A 16,952-nucleotide genomic window follows, 5' to 3' on the forward strand; every position below is an offset into this window, starting at 1 on the left:
GGTCGGTCTGATGTCTCGTACCTGCCCTCTGGTTCAAGACATCATCAACTCGTTCTACGCCTCTTTCTGCCACATACGACCATACCCATTGGAAAACTCGGGATCCCGTCCGCTCTCCCATAGATAAGCCAATGAGGGCCGGATTAGTAGTTGGGTCGGTGACGACCAGCGAATACCTGGTGTTGTATGTCTTTTGATGATTTTTTGGTGAAGAAATCGTGGTTGTTTGTGGTGGGTGACGATATCATGATCCTCCATATGATCGGTTGGGGTTGCTTGTGTTGGCGGTGGCTTTTGTCTTCGTGGCACGGACGCCACGCATCTCTCTGGTGCCCTAGTGACACTTCTTGATGTTCATACGATAGATCTTGACGTTACTTGAAAAGGAGGTAGAGTACCATAAGAATGGAGGAACGGTGTAATGAGGGGAGAGATATTCACACACGAGCAGTGTAAAGAGACTTTATACAATGGAAGCAAGCCATTTCCTCTTCATTTATCATGGCACGTCCGTGCCGTACTACCTTTGTCAAACTCAAAACTCCAGCCTCCCTGTTAATCATGATATTCCCCAAGCCGTTGCAGTCGCTGTGATCCTGCTTCAAATTGAACCCCCGTGTACCCAATATCCTTCGCCTGACACGCAGAACTCGGAAGTCGAAACTTCAATCTGGGTCTGAACAGTCCTCACACTTTGTGTGATTACAAGGCGCTGCGTTGCACTTCATGTTGTCGTTCTCGTCCGTTCCGCATAGCTCGCTGTTGTTGTTCTCGCTACACTCGCAGCACTTCCAGGACCCTTCGGGCATGGACCTTGTGCTGTTGGGAGGGAGTTCCGACGTGTCGGAATCGTTGCCGTCGTCGGACCTAGGAGAGTTGTGAGTCGGGAAGAAGACGATGGAACCGGAACTGAAGTTTGCTGACTTACATGCTTGTATTATTTAAGGTCCGAGGAAACCTGGGAGCCGCAAAAAGTTGCTTCAAAGTGTGTGGGGAATGATGACTCTAGCTCAAGTCGAGTTTTAGAAGCCGAAAGTACATGTGTTATAGGAGAACTTGATACGGAGAGATGGTCTAGTGATTTGGACCGAAGAAGAGAAGCCGAATAGTCATGGACGATGATTTCTTTTGACGTTTCTTGGGCCATGACACCAGGCCTTTAGACTTATTTTATATCAATTTCATTTCTAACATATTTAGATAACACTGGAGGACGCGGAGGCCTGCCTTGCGCATCTTCAGTACGAGCACTCCAGTCTCAGATCAGAGGATCGGTTTAGATCGCTTTGTGCAGGTCTACCCCATGGCCGAGCTCACTCGGACGTGGCTCAATTTGGCAATGATGCATCCTTCCCGAACGAAACGTTCCTAGAAGAAGGGGTCTTGGCCCCCGCTCGCAGTTCCAGCGTCCGATGGGTGTGCTGGATCTTGCGTCAGTCGTTCTTTCTCGACTAGCACAGCATAGGGCTCCGAGACCAACCCCCACCCGTAAAGCTAAGAGAAGCCATCTCAGCTCCGGAGAGGTTTCCAAATAGGGACCTGGAAGAAGAAGAAAGCGGTTTCTGACTGGTTGTCCCAAAGGTAAACATTGGAATCAACATTCTTGGGCTGGCGCCGGTGATGCGGTTACGCCTGCTCTGCTACCCGCCGCATGTCTCGAGAGCCGCAGCGGGATGACCGAGCTCATGGAACTAGTAACATGGGGGCTGATCCTACAGGCAGCGGGATAGGAGGGGGTCGTGTTGGGTGAATTTCTCGACTTCATCGCCGGCACTTGGGGTTGGCAACCAGTCAGCTAATATGCCGCGATACCGCGGAACGAGGACGAGTTTGGGAGCCGACCCCAAAGATGACCATAGGGCCGTTGATGTGGCTTACCTGTAAGGATAAGGCAACGCGGACGAGGCAACGCTAACATTAGGGCAGCCTTATGGCTCACCTCGAAGTTTAGAGTTCAACAGAGGTAATGCTGCTCTTGTGTATGGTCGAGTACCGAAGACAGCTCGGCCTGTTTCCGTGCAGTTTTTGATCTCCTTCACCACTCACCTCTGCCGAAAGAGAGTGAGGGGTTTTCCATGTACGTCGCGCGCTTAACCCGAGGGTCCGTCATGATCGAGATTCAAGCCATCCATCTCGTAAACGTAGGGCTGATGTGGGGTCAAGATGTTGATTTCGAGATACTAATATTTGTTAACAACGATGACTCGCTCTGAGACCACTCTTAGTCTAGAAGGACTAGCTTTGCGAAGGGACGGCGCCTTGTTCGAACCCCAGACAAGCCACACCGTGAATTTTGCAGTGAATAGGGACTCCCACATTCCAGCCGAACGGTGGAGCGCACAAGGTGAGTTTCAGGGTGACTGGGTGCCTGATAGTTTATACCATCAAGACTTGCCGAAAGAATCCTTGTGTGATGTCGACGGCTCCCGTGCAACCAAGCCTCCTACGAACGACGGTGCTCAACGGAATCACGGGAACCCAGGTTTGACACGAGCAACCCCCGGTCCGAACCACCAAATGAGTAGATGCCTAGCTGCGTCGTATGAAGAATGGTAATCGTCATAGCATTACGTAGAGCGTGGGGTTGCATAAGGAAGCGAATTGTGTCTTATCCTCCGTTAGTCGTTGTGGGATGCTGTGTCTTGTGGTCGGCGACAGCGAGGCTTTGCGGCCGGCACAGTGTGACGACCAGTCCCCAGGTACGAGGAGATATGCAGCCTGCTCTTCCTCTTTCTCTTCTCGTCAGATTGGTTGATTAAACGCTAGGGCAGTAGACGCGGCATGTAGCCTGAGAAACGGAGGACGAGTGTTGACCTGCGTAATCTGACAGGCTTGTGAGAAGATGTAACGTCTTAGTGAAGGAGGTATGTCATGAAGATTAGTACAATAAAAGGTGAAGTGGGGAAATTAGATTGGGTAGACTGAATCTGAGTCCTGTACCACCTGCTTCTTTGGACGATCAATGTGCGAAATAGCACCTCGTAGCCTGCTGCCGATATCACTGGGGTCGATTAGAAAACAGTGTAGACGCGGCAGGCTCGTTGAACTCCCCAACTCGGACCATTTGGTCACGGTAGGCCAGGAACAGAATATTGCCGGCTTGGGGACTGAGACAGAGTATCAAAGGTACAAGAGATCATGATCCACTCAGTGATTCAGCTCGAGGTATTTGAGATGGTTCAAAGCCCGGCACGCGGCGTGCTTTAGTTATGATCTTGTAGTCTCGTGTTGCCTTTATTGCTGTTGCCTGATGGGCGCCTTTCTCATCGACTTATGAGGCGCCGGAAAGGCGCACAAAGTACGGAGTACTAGGGCCAGGAATGTCTTGGAACGTAGTTCTTGGCATGGCCGAGGCTGCGTCTTCCAAGAGCTGACATACGACACACCCTCATGAAGGTTGCAGCCGTGTGATCGTACCGCCGAGGACTGGTTGAAACTTTGGGAGAGGGTGAGAATAATGTTCACATGTGAAGAATTGAATCGGTATGTCCGAATTATAAGCTAGATATAGGGCAATGACGAAGAACGATGCAGAGACGGTCCTGATAGGGAACCAGCAAGATACAGTTCCCCAAGAGCCTGGAGATACTTGATAGCGGGAATAAGTAAGCGGACGAATGACGCAGCATCGCGGCGTAGCAATCTCCTCAATGGCGAATCGCGAAAGGATGAAGTAGGAGTATTGAGAGCACCCAATGAGTTCGTGTAAGATGCACTGTTGTCCTCAAGGAACTCAACGACGAAGTCAACAGAGTACCTATATTTCGATTAGTTTAGATGGTGTTGCGGCCGAATATTCATCAGACGATTAGATTAAGACGTAATGAAGCCTCTTCTCTCGAGGTAAGGTACCTAGATGGAGTCGGTTTGTTGCAAGAGGTTGAAGGACGAGCACTGCTAGGACGTCTGCGGGTCATCGTTGGCTAAAGGTGGATCCCCAAAGTGCCGCTGACCAACCAAGTTCTCGGCAAATCCTTACCTGCTGCCAGTATACGTACCTAGCTTCGGCAGACACTAAATGGCAGGCGCGTTAGCAGGCGCGTCTAAGGTACCTCAACTACCTGCTAGTCTCTGCGTATAAGAATTATCTGTGCCACAACACATCAACCATCTCCTTGCTTCCAGAGAAACAGCTACACTGAACCTTTTCGCTGTTGGAGAACGAGGGAAGAACCGAAAGTGGACGAGAAAGGGAAATCTGTTGATCGACTTTGCTGTCAACAAAGTCCGGTCCATGTCGACCCAAGAGATACGCCGTTGAGATTCCGGCAAACGAGCAGGGGGGCATCACGACGCCTGCCGGCAACTCGGCGTCACTCAGCCGACGTGATATCATGTCGTCCTCACAGCCCTTCCGGGAATCCTCCCCTATCCCCGGCATCGACAGACGCAAGTCTCAGTTCACCTTCAAACATTTGTCCCAATTAGCGGCTTACAATACATCGTGCCCCTTACGAGTTATAGCTCACATTGACCTAGATGCTTTCTATGCACAATGTGAGATGGTTCGTTTGGGCGTGCCCAAAGACCAGCCTCTGGCCGTCCAACAATGGTACGTGGCCTTCCCGTCTGGTCAATTTATCAACTAACAACCCCAAGGCAAGGATTAATTGCTGTCAACTATCCAGCACGTGAGCACGGCATCGGTCGTCATTGCACTTTGACGGATGCGAAGAAGCTGTGCCCTACGTTGGTTGCCCAGCATGTAGCAACTTGGCGAGAAGGCGACGACAAATGGGCATATCGCGATGATGCCGCTGCGAACATCCAGAGCGATAAAGTCTCGCTCGATCCGTATCGCCTTCAGTGCAGAAAGATCCTGGCAGTCATCAAGGAAAGCTTGCCCGCGGATCAGCAAAAGGTTGAAAAAGCCAGCATTGACGAGGTTTTCCTTGACCTCTCCGCACATGTCCATGCACTTCTCCTGGAACGCTTCCCCGAACTGAGAAACCCACCACCTTACGACGATCCGACGGAAAATCTTCCCGCCCCGTCCGTGGCAGCCCTTGACTGGCAAGCGGATGCCCTCATCGACCTGAATGAGGAGGAGGAGTCCGTGGATCCAGACTGGGACGACGTGGCGATCCTTATCGGGTCTGAGATTGTCCGCGATGTCCGAAGACAGATCCTGGAGAAGTTACACTACACATGCTCCGGAGGTATTGCCAAAAATAAGCTGTTGAGCAAGTTGGGCTCCGGCCACAAAAAGCCCAACCAGCAGACCGTCATTCGAAACCGAGCCGTAGCCCAATTTCTGTCAGGCTTCAAGTTCACCAAGATACGCAATCTCGGGGGCAAGCTTGGCGAGAACGTGGTATCAACCTTTAACACTGACGCCGTCGAGGAGCTATTGGCCATCCCTCTGGATCAGATGAAAGCAAAACTAGGCCATGACACCGGAAGCTGGGTTTTCAATACTATTCGTGGCATCGACGCTAGTGATGTCAACTCCCGCACACAAATCAAGTCGATGCTATCGGCAAAGTCGTTCCGGCCCTACATCAACACCCCGGAACAAGCCCATCGCTGGCTGAGGATCTTTGCTGCCGACATCTTCGCCCGCTTGGTTGAAGAAGGAGTCTTGGAGAACAGGCGCAGGCCGAGAACAATAAACTTGCACCACCGGCATGGCGGCCAGATGAAATCGCGCCAAGGTCCGATACCCCAGGGCAAAGCACTAGATGAGCAAGCCTTGTTCGAATTTGCAAAGAACCTCTTGAACCAAATAGTAGGGGAAGGCAATGTCTGGCCATGCGCCAACCTTAGCTTAAGCGTGGGCGGCTTCGAAGATGGCATCACAGGCAACATGGGCATCGGCGCTTTCTTGCTGAAAGGAGAGGAGGCCCAGGCACTAAGACAGAGTAGCCGCGAAGCAAGTGATATGCCCAGTCCTGAAGAAAAGCCGCCAAAGAAACGTCGGACGGAGGGAGGGGCGATTCATCGCTTCTTCGCACGCAACGTTTCCACTGACGACGAACTGCCGTCCGACAGTGCATCCGCGAAGAACGATATCAAATCCCGAGAGGAGACTACGTCAGGTGAGCCTTCCATGGCTGTTCCAGGTACAAGTCCGGCGCACGAGAAAGGCAACGGTGGCTTCCATCAGGTGCCAATAACGGCCTTCGTATGCTCGCGGTGCAACACGGGGTTTGAAACGCTAGAAGAGCACCAAAGCCACGAGGATTGGCATTTTGCCAAAGATCTACAAGACCAAGAACGTGGCAAGCCCACACTTGCTCAGCACTCATCTGCCACCCGCAGCTCCGGCCCAAAGACTTCAGGAACTTCGGCCAAGCGGGGGGGCCGCGGCGGCAAGCTCGAGCATGGACAGAGCAGACTCAAGTTTGGATGAATCCTGGTGATATGCCCGTCGTTGCCAACATCACGCCAAAAGTTTGTCGAGCGGGTCCTGCCGCCTGATACGCAATGAGACTTGAAAGTTGGTAAACTTTGACGCCCTGAGACCTGGTCCAAGGGTCATCGCAGTACAGGAGATTGACGGCGAAGCCCTCGACGAACCTGAGGAATCATCACTGATGGGCGTTTTCTTTCCAAATTCAAGCTTCACCGAGCGAATTATGAGGCGAGTCTTACACAAGGGTACCCACCGGGCAGGGACGACATGACTTCAGGGCCTGGTATGGCTGTCTGTCGTTGCCCAGTTGGGCACTCGGTACAGCAATTTGGGAAGCAATCCTGTCTTACAATAGACTCAGTCGCGGACCTGGGCGTTGCTTCCGGCCTTGCGCCGGGTTACAGTCTATCGGAGGACGTGGTTATATGAGACATGAGGACGGATCAACTTGGCAAACCACAACGGCCTGACGGGACAGGGACATACATGTGGTTGAGCGTCTCCGCAGGCGAAAGCGACGAGTTGGATGGCTACATGTGGATCGAAACTACCCGCAAGTGTCGTCATTCCAATTCCCGCCTGCAGCCTTCCGCGACATATCCGGATCCTCATGGCCCACGGGTTGAACCAATATTGGGAGCGTCAGGGGCAACAATGCCGGCGAGTAAGGCTTCGGACATACGAATCACGAAGATGAATGTAAACTTTTGAATAAGAAAACGACATTCAATACGTTTTGTGCTCTGGATGGAAGAGACAGGTGCAGACCGGATCCTTGATCGAGGCTGGTTCCGTGATACTGTTGGATCGAGGTTCACGCATCGTTTTGGTTGCGTCTGGATTGACACAATCCGGATGACGTCTGCAAGTGATTGGTTGCTAATTAGGCATCTTTGGGCCAAGGTGGGTTGGGCCACATTTTTGGCGCGAGGCATTGATACCCAACGTTGCCAACCACCACCTGGCACCGACGCACCGTTACCAAATCCCCGACTAGCAACACCACTCTGTCTCCGTATCCGTACTAACCACACAAATCAGCGTTTATGGGAAAAAAGCACGCACTCGCCTTGTCTTGATCCGTGGACCATCGCGGACAGAATGGAGGCTGGGAGAGGAAAAGAGACGGGGCATTCCCGGCAGTCGGAAGCGATAGGCCACCGCTTCGCAGCGATGCAAAGGGGCCACATCGCCGACCCCGAGTGGGTTCGCAGCAACGGCGAAGTCAATTTTTGATGAGGACACCGCCAGCAACCGCCGGACGATCAAGAGACAGGGCAAGCAACGGCATTCTGCGCCGTCAAGTCGCGAAAGGGCCGGCAGTCGAGGGCAAGGGTCCCAGGAAACGAACGTCCGTCGTCCCACACTCCCCAGCCACGGGGTTCTCATACAGTAGAAGTCAGTCGGGGGGCGGGTGTCATGACTGTCAGTGAGGACGTGCTTCGAATAACTAGTTTTTGCGCCCTCAAAAGCGCGTCGGCTGGTCGCCGTCTGAGGCTGGGATATCCCGTCCAAGTAGGGTACCAACAGCTCGGTCAGTCAGACTTGAGGAAATTGAAAGGGACAGAAAGAAAAAAAGTCAACCTCCAGGCTTGCATCATCTGACCACTCTTGCCTCTAGCAAGCTGACATAGGCAAGAAGGTCATCAGGGGTTGGGGATTTGCCAAATGAAGTCTGCCAGAAAATGCAACTTTCGACATTGGCTCACACGCTTGGATTCCAAGCGCGCAGACTATACATGCACTTATGGACTGGTATATGCATTTGTCACTTACCTCTTTCCAGAAGAAATTAGCCTTTGAAGTCTATGAATGATTCCCAGCTTGTTCAACGGGGATCGACACGGATTGCAAAGTCCAAGCGGTCTCCTGTAGCATCCTGTCCGGCTTTCCAAAGTTACACAGACACGATAGAGTACACACTTCTTCTTTAGCCTCGGCAACCAGACTGCCGCTCAAGCAAATGGCCTAGCGGATGTTGAAAAACGCCACTACGCCAAAGTAGTCAAACGCCTTCTCGATACATCCTTGACAAGAACAGCCCAAAACGCCATAGAACGAAGGTCTAGAAGGGACTACCCACGAGCCACGTCTTCCCCAAACTACTTCATCCCAAGCCGATGAATGCACTTCAGCCTCAGCTAGGCCAAATTCTCAAACAAGAATACTTGGGGCGGAAGGTCTGGATCATTGTCGAACCCCCCTATGAGGCAAGCACCGGACCTCACGATACCCGGTCCTAGGAGAAGGGTTGGGCTCAATCAAGGGGAACGGCGGATCTCAGACACCCTAAGGACGACCACAGGCTACGAGAATCAACCTACTTTGAGCTGCTGCCAATCTTCTCGCGTTTTCGGCTCAACAGCATTTCCCGCACACAATACTCTCGATTGGGCCTCGAAATGCCTTGTCGCATTGGATGAGTTTCGACTTCCTGGGGAGGGGGGGCGCAGGCAGGAACAAATAATACGCGCACCATTGAGCCGAGCCCCCTGTGCGACGAAATTCGAGCCTGTTGTAACATGAAGGACAAACCTTAGCATTGGATCTCACCACAGCTCGCCATCATACCGTCTCTCTCTCGTCTCTACCCTTTTGAAGCTTGACACGACTTTGAACCACACATAAGGAGCGCTTGGCTGCTGCATCTTCCTGGCTGGGTAAATCAGCTACTGGTCATCTTGAGAGCACGTACCAAGCTGGCCTGCCTCGGTTGCGTCTCGTTCGCCTTACGTGCGTCTATTTGTACAGCAACGGCGAGAAATGCAGGCAAAGGCAGGCCTCAATATTCCCAACAAATACCAGCTGTGTGTTTGGATGCGAATTGTGAGTGCGTGTGCGCCAGCAGCCCTCGCATGTTTGCTTCTTCCCACAGGCACAAATACCGTACCTACCCAGAGGTACTCACGCACGTCACCGTGAATGTCTGTTTGATGCTGTCCTAGTCATCCGGACCACCCAAATGGTGGTCGTGCTGCGCGCTAAAACGGAGCATCGAAGGCCCCGGACGGGACGTTTCCTGGGGCTGTCCTGGACCTCTCGCGGACATGGACAGAAGTGAGTAAGATTTTGTTGTTCATAGTGCGCGCACGACGCAGGGAAGTTCCTCGGTATCCCTTTTGGGCTGCGCGAACAGTCAACCCAACCTCCCAACCTCTCTTGAGCTACAAGCCTGCACCTCATCCCGTCTCCATCCACTCAGAGCGGCCGCCACCCATTATTCCTTGCTGCCGCCCAACTGCTCTCCGCCTCTCTTTCAATGTCAATCTGTATCCGTACGGAGCATTTGTACCAGGTTTCTGCTCTTTGCGTACCGTCCCGCCAGGTGGCTTTTACCGCCTCTGCTGGCTGGTCAGGTTTATGTTGCGTATCCATCCGTACCGTGCGTACCTTGAATGAGGCTGGGAGGTACAGCCTGAGATATACAACTGGATACCTCTCATCCTCCCGTCGTCCGTCTTCCTCTCTCGGGAACTAGGCGGCGCAAACTGGGCTAAGCAGGCTATCATCGCTTGGCCAGCAAGAGGCTAGACTTGGGCCACACCATAGGTAGACGCAACACAACCCACCCCAAGGCCCCCCCCCCCTCCTCGTGCACTAAGGGGATCCAGTGGCATATTGGCCAGGTTGCCAGGGTCTGGGTAGAGCGCGAGGGAAAATCCGCACGGGACTGTCAGCCAGCAACGTGGTGCCAGCAAGCCCTGTAGTTTCCTTGCCTGGTCGGTCCCGAACAGGCTCGACTTGATAGAAGGAGAAGGAGGAAGAAGAGAAGGCCTCCCATCCTATGTACCTCATCGTCTCACGGGGGGTGGAAGAGAAATATGGAAGCGATAGAGGCAGAGGATGTGTGTGTGGGTGTGGGTGTCGTGTGAGTACATACTGTGCTGCAGTCCATAGGCTTACCTAGGTTATTCGAATTGCCTACCTGAGGCTACCTTACCTCATATTCAGGCTGCTGCCACCAACAACAGTAAAGTAAGGTAAGGAAAGGTACAAGGGCAGTACTCCATACCAAGTACACCTCACGCCTCAACGGCTCAGAACCGCAGTTTAAAAGTGAGGACGAGGGGTGTTGGTGACCAGTCATAGACGGGCCTCACTGACCACACTGGTCACTGGACGCAGAGCCCAGTGGTTGACTGGTCCACGTCGGTGACTTCACTTACCGCTGCCCGCTAGGTCCCGGTTTTTCCTACCAGAAGCCCCCACCCCCAAGAAAAGAGCCAGACTCTGGCCTGTTCCTTTTCTGTGCCCACCACCCACTCCCTGCCCGCTTTTGTCTTCCCATTCTTCCTCTTTTTCTTCCCGCCATCTTGACAATCCCATTTCTTGCCCTTCTCCCCTCTTCTTTCTCTTTTCCCTTTTTCTTGCTCTCTCACCTTCACGTTGCCTCGCCTCGCTCGACCCTCTCTCGACCGGTTACCCTCTCCCTCCTCCTACTCAGACCACCCCCGCTTTCAACCGTCAACATGTCGAGATCCTCCCGTGGCCCCCCTCCGTCGGCTTCGTCTGCCTCTGCGAGCGGCCGCTCCAACGAGTACTTCGTTCCGAGAGATGGAATTGATCGCGAGGTCATAACCGCCGATATTTGCCGCTACCTCGGCAACGATGCCCTCGTCCGCCCGGGTCACTACGAGAACCCTCAGACCGGACAAGTCTCACAGGGTTACTACATCACCGCCTACCGAAACTTAACAACAGTGAGTGGCTTTGGTCCGCTATCGTCGCGCTTTCTTCGACCATTATACTGATACAACGCCTCTGTAGGCGATGATCGACGACTTGAAGGCCGATTCTGCGCGATGGGAGGCAGAGAGGCGGCAGCAGGCCGCCCGGAATAGTTCAGGAGGTACATTTACCTCGAGAGACGCGACGGCTCTTTTGTCGAGACGTTCTAACTCCCCTACAGCAGGGTACCGCCAGTCGGAGACTCACTCCGCACGCCAACACTATGGTCCCACGGATTCCACTGGCTACCCGGACGTAGGACGTGATTCCTATGAAAGCACCCCTAGATATCCAGGATCTCAAGCCCCAGGATACTCAGGGAACTCTGCCCAGGGCTACTCTGGATCTGCCCCTTCCTACCAACAGCAGCCTTCTTCTTACTCAAGTGGTGGGTATCCCTACTCTGGACAGCCAGACCCAAGAGCCGACCCCAGGTACGCTGGACAGAGTCAAATGGGACAAGGTTACGGTGAACCCCCGTACATTGCCACGGCCGCGAACATGGCGGCGCAAAGAAATTACCCCGCCGACCCCTACGCAGGACAGCCCTCTCGGACTCCTACTTCGATGGCGCCTCCCCCAGGAGGGCCGGCTTACTCTTCCGGATCACAGGTTCCGGCAGGATATCCCACAGGTTACTACCCGCCTTCGACGTCAGCCTCGTACGGTTCCACGCCGGTGGCTTCTGATCCGATGTACGGACGCGGTGCGTATACAGCTCTGTACCCCAACCCAACTTCTTCGACCTAATCTGATTATGTAGCGTCCCCAGCAGGTGGTGTTGCTCACCCGTCTCTCTCTGGCCAAGGAGGATCACAGTATGATAAGCCCCCTGCACCCCGTGGTTCTGCTCCTCCATCGAGTTCCAAAGCTCAGACGACAAGTAGTGGATCGTCGCACTCCCGCCGCAGCGAAAGGGATTCCGACAGGCATCACCAGTCCGACCGCCATCGCCCCCCGCGTCGCTAATACGTTACCTTCACTGGAATATACTGTAGCCACTCCGACTGCACAGGACGCCCGTCCTGTGAGTCGCTGTCATGAACTTGATCCTAATGATCTCGGGTCTTGGACCCGTTTCCCGGTGTCGGCTTCCTTATCATTTGTTTTTCCTGGATAGACCCTTTTCCTGGATTCGAGGTGTGGTATCCACCTCGTGAGTTGCAAGTATGCATCTCGCACTCTCCGTTGTCTGGCTTTGCTGGCGTTTTGGCTCTGCGCGGCCTCGGAGCTTCCCTGGCTCTACATATATTCCTGGACCGTTACGTCTCGAGTTCTACTACATCCTGCCCGGATCTCACCTGGACTTGACCTGGATTTCACCAAGAATGGATTGTGCCGCGCATACCCCTGGACGTTTTACGACTGCATATATGGATGGGCTTACGATTTTTGCTATTCGATCAACCTTTTCTTTTCAGCAAGTATGACTTGCTACCACGTGTTTATGGCCCGGAACCCAGGAACGGAAAAGGACATACTTTTTTAAAACTGAGTCGACTTTGACGACTTGAACGGACCACTTTGCTGTCCGGAGCCGTCCTGACGGTGGATGTAATGTCATTTTACTCTCTTCTCCTGGTCTGGGTTTCATTCTTCCTACTTGGACTTTCGGAGTTCGGGGTCATTATGGTGTTTCGTTATAGAATGGGCAACGACGGCGCCTGGACAGCAAGGTGAGTTCACGGATTGCACTGTTTTGAATAACTTCGAAAGGACACTATTGCAACTTTCCTCAGGATCTGAGACACTCATGGTTGAGGACTCTCATTTACCTAACATCACAGTCATCCAACCGGACTCGTTGCACCGCAAACTACTCCCCACTGGAAAAACAAATCTGGCCATTTGCAAACCTGGATCTGCTTTTAAGCATTCGCACCGCAACAAGGACTTTATTCCATTTTTTGGAGACACCGGATCAAAGCTTCATGGACCAGCCTGTGGAAGTACCACCCATTGGACAGTGGCCGTGGACATGATAGGCCTTGAATCCCCACAACCGAGACTCCCAAACCCTTTTGGATCTCGAGTCAGCTCACTGAGCTCAAACAAGAAATTACTGGGAGGAGACGCATCTCCAACGTGGGTGAGTTCTACATGACCTGGCCTGCCATCCGTCTCGATACAATGGTCAAGACGTTCCATCGACCATGAGTGGCCGTTACCGGTCAATATACCTTGGCACCAGATAACATCCGTTGCTTTTTGGATGCATGTTGCGATCATCAATGCAGCCTGCCATGGGACACGAGTCTGGCGGTTCATGGTACCACCCACTACCCACTGTGACCTGAAATTAAGGCATGGTTGAGGCTCACTAGCACCAGGCTAGGCACATGGTACAAACGACTCGACCCTACTTTTCTGGACTACTTTCCCTGGATTGCGGCTGCCCAGCCTTATGGAATATTTCCTGGATCATATGGAGCCTCCCTGGCAGCCCTTCCGGAACAGCTCGTTAGTCACCACTATTTCTATTCGTTCTGTGTTTCTATTCGCATCGTGGAACCATATCTATCCAAGCCGGGACATCGAACGTGGGAACTAACACGCTCGTCGCAGGCTTCACAGGGAACAAGCACACAAAGTTATGGCCAGGATGGGTGGGTAGCAGTGGCTCAATCGAGCGGACTTGATGTATTGCATATATCGGCGATTGTCTACGTTTGGACCCAGATTTCTGGAAAGTTTTGGAGTTGTGGTGACATCTACCGGATTCATTTATGCGTTTTTGATTGTTGTATTTGGCGTTTGGGCATATGATAACCAGCGGTTATCGGCTATTGAATGATGACTAAGTTTCCGTAATGAATTGAACGTTTCTGGATCATGTCGATAATCACTTATTCCACCTTGAGCATTTCCTCGTCATTCGTCATCTTGAAGACGCGTCTTGATACTCAGCAGGTCGCATCTGGACAGTCTTGCCCAGCATCACCCCAGTCGCATGAGATGCCATCTTGTTCACCTACCCTCCCTCTGCGATACTGGCGAGACGGGCACCGCTCGTGTCGTGTGTGTGGTCTAAAGCTTCAGTTTGTCAGGCAATCTACCCATTCTATTGGGATCGATTTTATTTTTATTTTTTTCATATCGGGGAAAAAAGGATTGGGCGGCGCGGCGAATGGGGGGAGGGGGGGTGATCCTGCTGATAGACTTTGGGTTGGGGATGGGGGTTATCCAGGTATGGGGAAGTCGGGTGAGTATATGCCTAGATGGAGGGTTTTCGACATGCTATGTCGGGATACCTGGCATCATGTTTGACCACTTATCAGAAGACGCAGGGTTAGGCTCAGAGGGGTCCGTGGGATACACTCACAGAGTGAGGCAATGTTCGACTCCGTGGGGGGAGGGAGGATGCTGAATACCAAATTTGGGGTTTCCTCTTCTCTTTTTGGAGTGTTCATTTTCTTTCAGTGATCAAGTTGGGTGGCGAGAAACGAAGAAAGATGAGAAGGCACATGAACAGTTCTTGTCCGCCCTGGCCCCCCCACAACCCTTCCCCAGAGGTCTGAACTTGATCTGATTCATTGCCCTGCCCTGCCAAGACTGATCGGATCGCAAAGTTGATGTGTGATTTTGCCACGGCCCCTTATATACGTCTCTCTGCTTCTCCCCGCATATTGGAGGAGCGCCCTTATCTTGATGTTGCTTGTCATGACTTGCTCATTTTCTTTGTCCCTTTCCACGGCTCAATGATTTCTATTGGATATACGGCACTATCCCTTTTTGGAATGAATATTTGGGAGAGAGGAGAAGTATGGGATGAAATTCTCAGATGGAGTAGGGAGGATGGTATCGCAGTCGAGTTCTTCAGGTTTATCAGGAGGTAGGTTCATGTTCTTGAGAAGGACGAGGAGGTCGTGATCTTGGCCTTGGAATCTTGACACTCAATGTCAAGAAAGGAAACCAGTTGCGTAAGACACTTCAAGGATGGGTACATCAAAGCTCAGGTAAGGTATGCTGAACAGAGCATCTGGCACCCCAAAATTCGGCTTGTGAGAGGGACATGAGGTAGGTGTAGAGATGGCTTTGATGAACCTATTGGGTTTCCTATTAGTATTGAGGAGCGTATTCTCTCGGGGCTGGCATGGACGAGAAGGGGGGACCCTCGGTGCTGACTTCTGAGGGCATCGATTCAGGCTTAATGATGACGGGATGGATGAAGGAGGAGGCTCTAGCATCGTACCCAGGGGTCTTGATGTTGGAGGTTTGAAAGCTACTGCGATGAACCTTGTTTCTGGAGGCTTAGAAAGGAAAGGGGTCCAATGCGTATTTCCAACTTTTCGCTTCCGTAAGAAGTAACACTTTTCATCCAACGAATCGGTCTTGTTCCAAATTGAGGACCATTATAAACGTAGCAGAGACCAAGAAGGACAGGAGTGAGATGGATCAACGGTTTGCATACCAGCTTCAAAGCCTCGTCAAACACAGATGACGGGCAGTTGAATGGCCATGGGGCGTTTTGAAGCGCCCTGAGGGACAAAGAGATTTGATGCTGAGACTTCGATCGAGGTAGGAGGACAGCGGTGTTGCACCGCGAGACTCCGGCATTTTTGCGGGGCGCGTGCTAAAAAAGACGGGATCGTGACCTTATCTTTATCTCTAACTGCTGTGACTTAGACGCGGTTGACGCGGATAAACCACACACCATTGCCCGACAATTCTCGTGCGCACAGTGTATAGAGGCGGCGAGACAAAGAGGTGTAAAAATGGAAGAGAGAAAAAGAAAAATGAGTAAATAGGGGTTCTCTCAATACGGAAGGGCCTCGAGCGATCATGAAAAACGGGCAAGGTGAAGTATCCCGTAGGTTTTGTTTTGTGGAGCTTTGTCCGGCGATTGCGCTCCGGTGAAGTGGGAACTCGGCCCACACCGAGGACGGGGTGACCAAGCCAGTTGACACGGGGATCGATATGGAGGGGTCAAGAACGGCCCCTGGAAATTTTTCTGTTAATCGGGGTTGGAAATTTGGAGATGAATGCTCATATATCATATATAGGGATGGTTGTAGCGGAAACTTGGAAACATGAGGCATTAGGAGCGCTCTACACTATTCGCGATTCCAAATGTAAAGGTACCTTTGGTAGAAATTCGAAGTCGGGTTGGCAGGAACGATGAGGTGGATGGGATGGAGGGGGAGGGGAAGGAGGGACGAGGAGGGGTCTGGAAGGCGCCGACCTACCCTTTGGGTTGACAGGTGCGACAGGCACGACAGGTACCGTGGGACGGGCGGTGAAGGAGAAAAAACAGAAGTTGCAGGGGGGGCATTCTGTCGGTAGTGGGGACCCCGACAATGGCCGGAGCAAAGACGGACCAATGGAATTGTAGTATTGGCGCCTTAGGCTGCCCTGATGCCATACCGCTTTCAGGGCGAGTGGAGGCGGTGGGCGGCGCACTTTTGTGTTTGCCTGCATTTTGGCATTTGCTGCCTTTTCTGCCGACAGAAAAGAAAAAAAACATTGTTCGTTCACTAGTACTCCGTAAGGCAGCTTAGGTAATGAGGTAGTCTGAGGGGCATCACGTACGGAACGCACTCCTAGACTGCTACTTCCATTTCTCTGCTCCCCTGGGGATCCCGTAGTAGGGTGCTTTGCCTAAGTAGGTAGGTCTACATGGCAGCATCCAGCTGCGACAATCAAGAAGGAAGCAAAACATTCAACAGAGGGGAGTCGACTGTGTAAGGTAAGGTACGAATGCCTAAACACTTCCCAAAAGCTCAGCACGAATAAGGTGGGTGGGAAGGAGGGCAGCGTGAGGTAGTATCAACCAATTCTGTGGATTTCGTTTTAGCAGCCGGTCCCCTGTTTGCTTGGACTTGTAAAGGACGATATTCCCACACAGACACACACCTTTTCCTGCCGCTCC

At 52.4% G+C, this 16,952-nt stretch overlaps 3 protein-coding genes across 3 annotated transcripts; all 3 read left to right on the forward strand.

Moving 5' to 3' along the window:
- The first annotated feature begins 2,800 nt into the window (after nt 1–2,800).
- Nucleotides 2,801–3,166, forward strand: BDZ83DRAFT_603396 (uncharacterized protein). The gene is made up of 2 exons (XM_060507224.1): nt 2,801–2,823; nt 2,941–3,166. Exon 2 carries the CDS (start codon nt 2,963–2,965, stop codon nt 3,140–3,142), a length of 180 nt encoding a protein of 59 aa, XP_060370227.1. The 5' UTR covers nt 2,801–2,823; nt 2,941–2,962; the 3' UTR covers nt 3,143–3,166.
- Nucleotides 3,167–4,334: 1,168 nt separating this feature from the next.
- BDZ83DRAFT_567197 (impB/mucB/samB family protein) lies at nt 4,335–6,352 on the forward strand (the record flags this gene model as incomplete). Its single annotated transcript, XM_060503933.1, has 2 exons — nt 4,335–4,552; nt 4,600–6,352. 2 exons carry the CDS (start codon nt 4,335–4,337, stop codon nt 6,350–6,352), a joined length of 1,971 nt encoding a protein of 656 aa, XP_060370228.1.
- A 4,256-nt stretch (nt 6,353–10,608) lies between these two features.
- On the forward strand, nt 10,609–11,993 carry BDZ83DRAFT_603402 (uncharacterized protein). Its single transcript, XM_060507225.1, has 3 exons — nt 10,609–11,055; nt 11,123–11,204; nt 11,265–11,993. Exons 1-3 carry the CDS (start codon nt 10,825–10,827, stop codon nt 11,831–11,833), a joined length of 882 nt encoding a protein of 293 aa, XP_060370229.1. The 5' UTR covers nt 10,609–10,824; the 3' UTR covers nt 11,834–11,993.
- The last annotated feature ends 4,959 nt before the right edge of the window (nt 11,994–16,952 follow it).

The sequence above is a fragment of the Colletotrichum acutatum genome (genome assembly GCF_030867785.1).
Source record: "Colletotrichum acutatum strain CBS 112980 chromosome Unknown BDZ83scaffold_8, whole genome shotgun sequence".
NCBI lineage: Eukaryota > Fungi > Ascomycota > Sordariomycetes > Glomerellales > Glomerellaceae > Colletotrichum > Colletotrichum acutatum.

Excerpts from the sequence above, each read along its gene's own strand:
- BDZ83DRAFT_603396 (XM_060507224.1), top strand. The coding sequence starts at position 2,963 with ATGTGCGAAATAGCACCTCGTAGCCTGCTGCCGATATCACTGGGGTCG.
- BDZ83DRAFT_603402 (XM_060507225.1), top strand. The coding sequence starts at position 10,825 with ATGTCGAGATCCTCCCGTGGCCCCCCTCCGTCGGCTTCGTCTGCCTCT. Across the intron at positions 11,056-11,122 it reads CCTACCGAAACTTAACAACA|GCGATGATCGACGACTTGAA; the intron begins GTGAGTGGCTTT and ends ACGCCTCTGTAG. Across the intron at positions 11,205-11,264 it reads CGCCCGGAATAGTTCAGGAG|CAGGGTACCGCCAGTCGGAG; the intron begins GTACATTTACCT and ends ACTCCCCTACAG.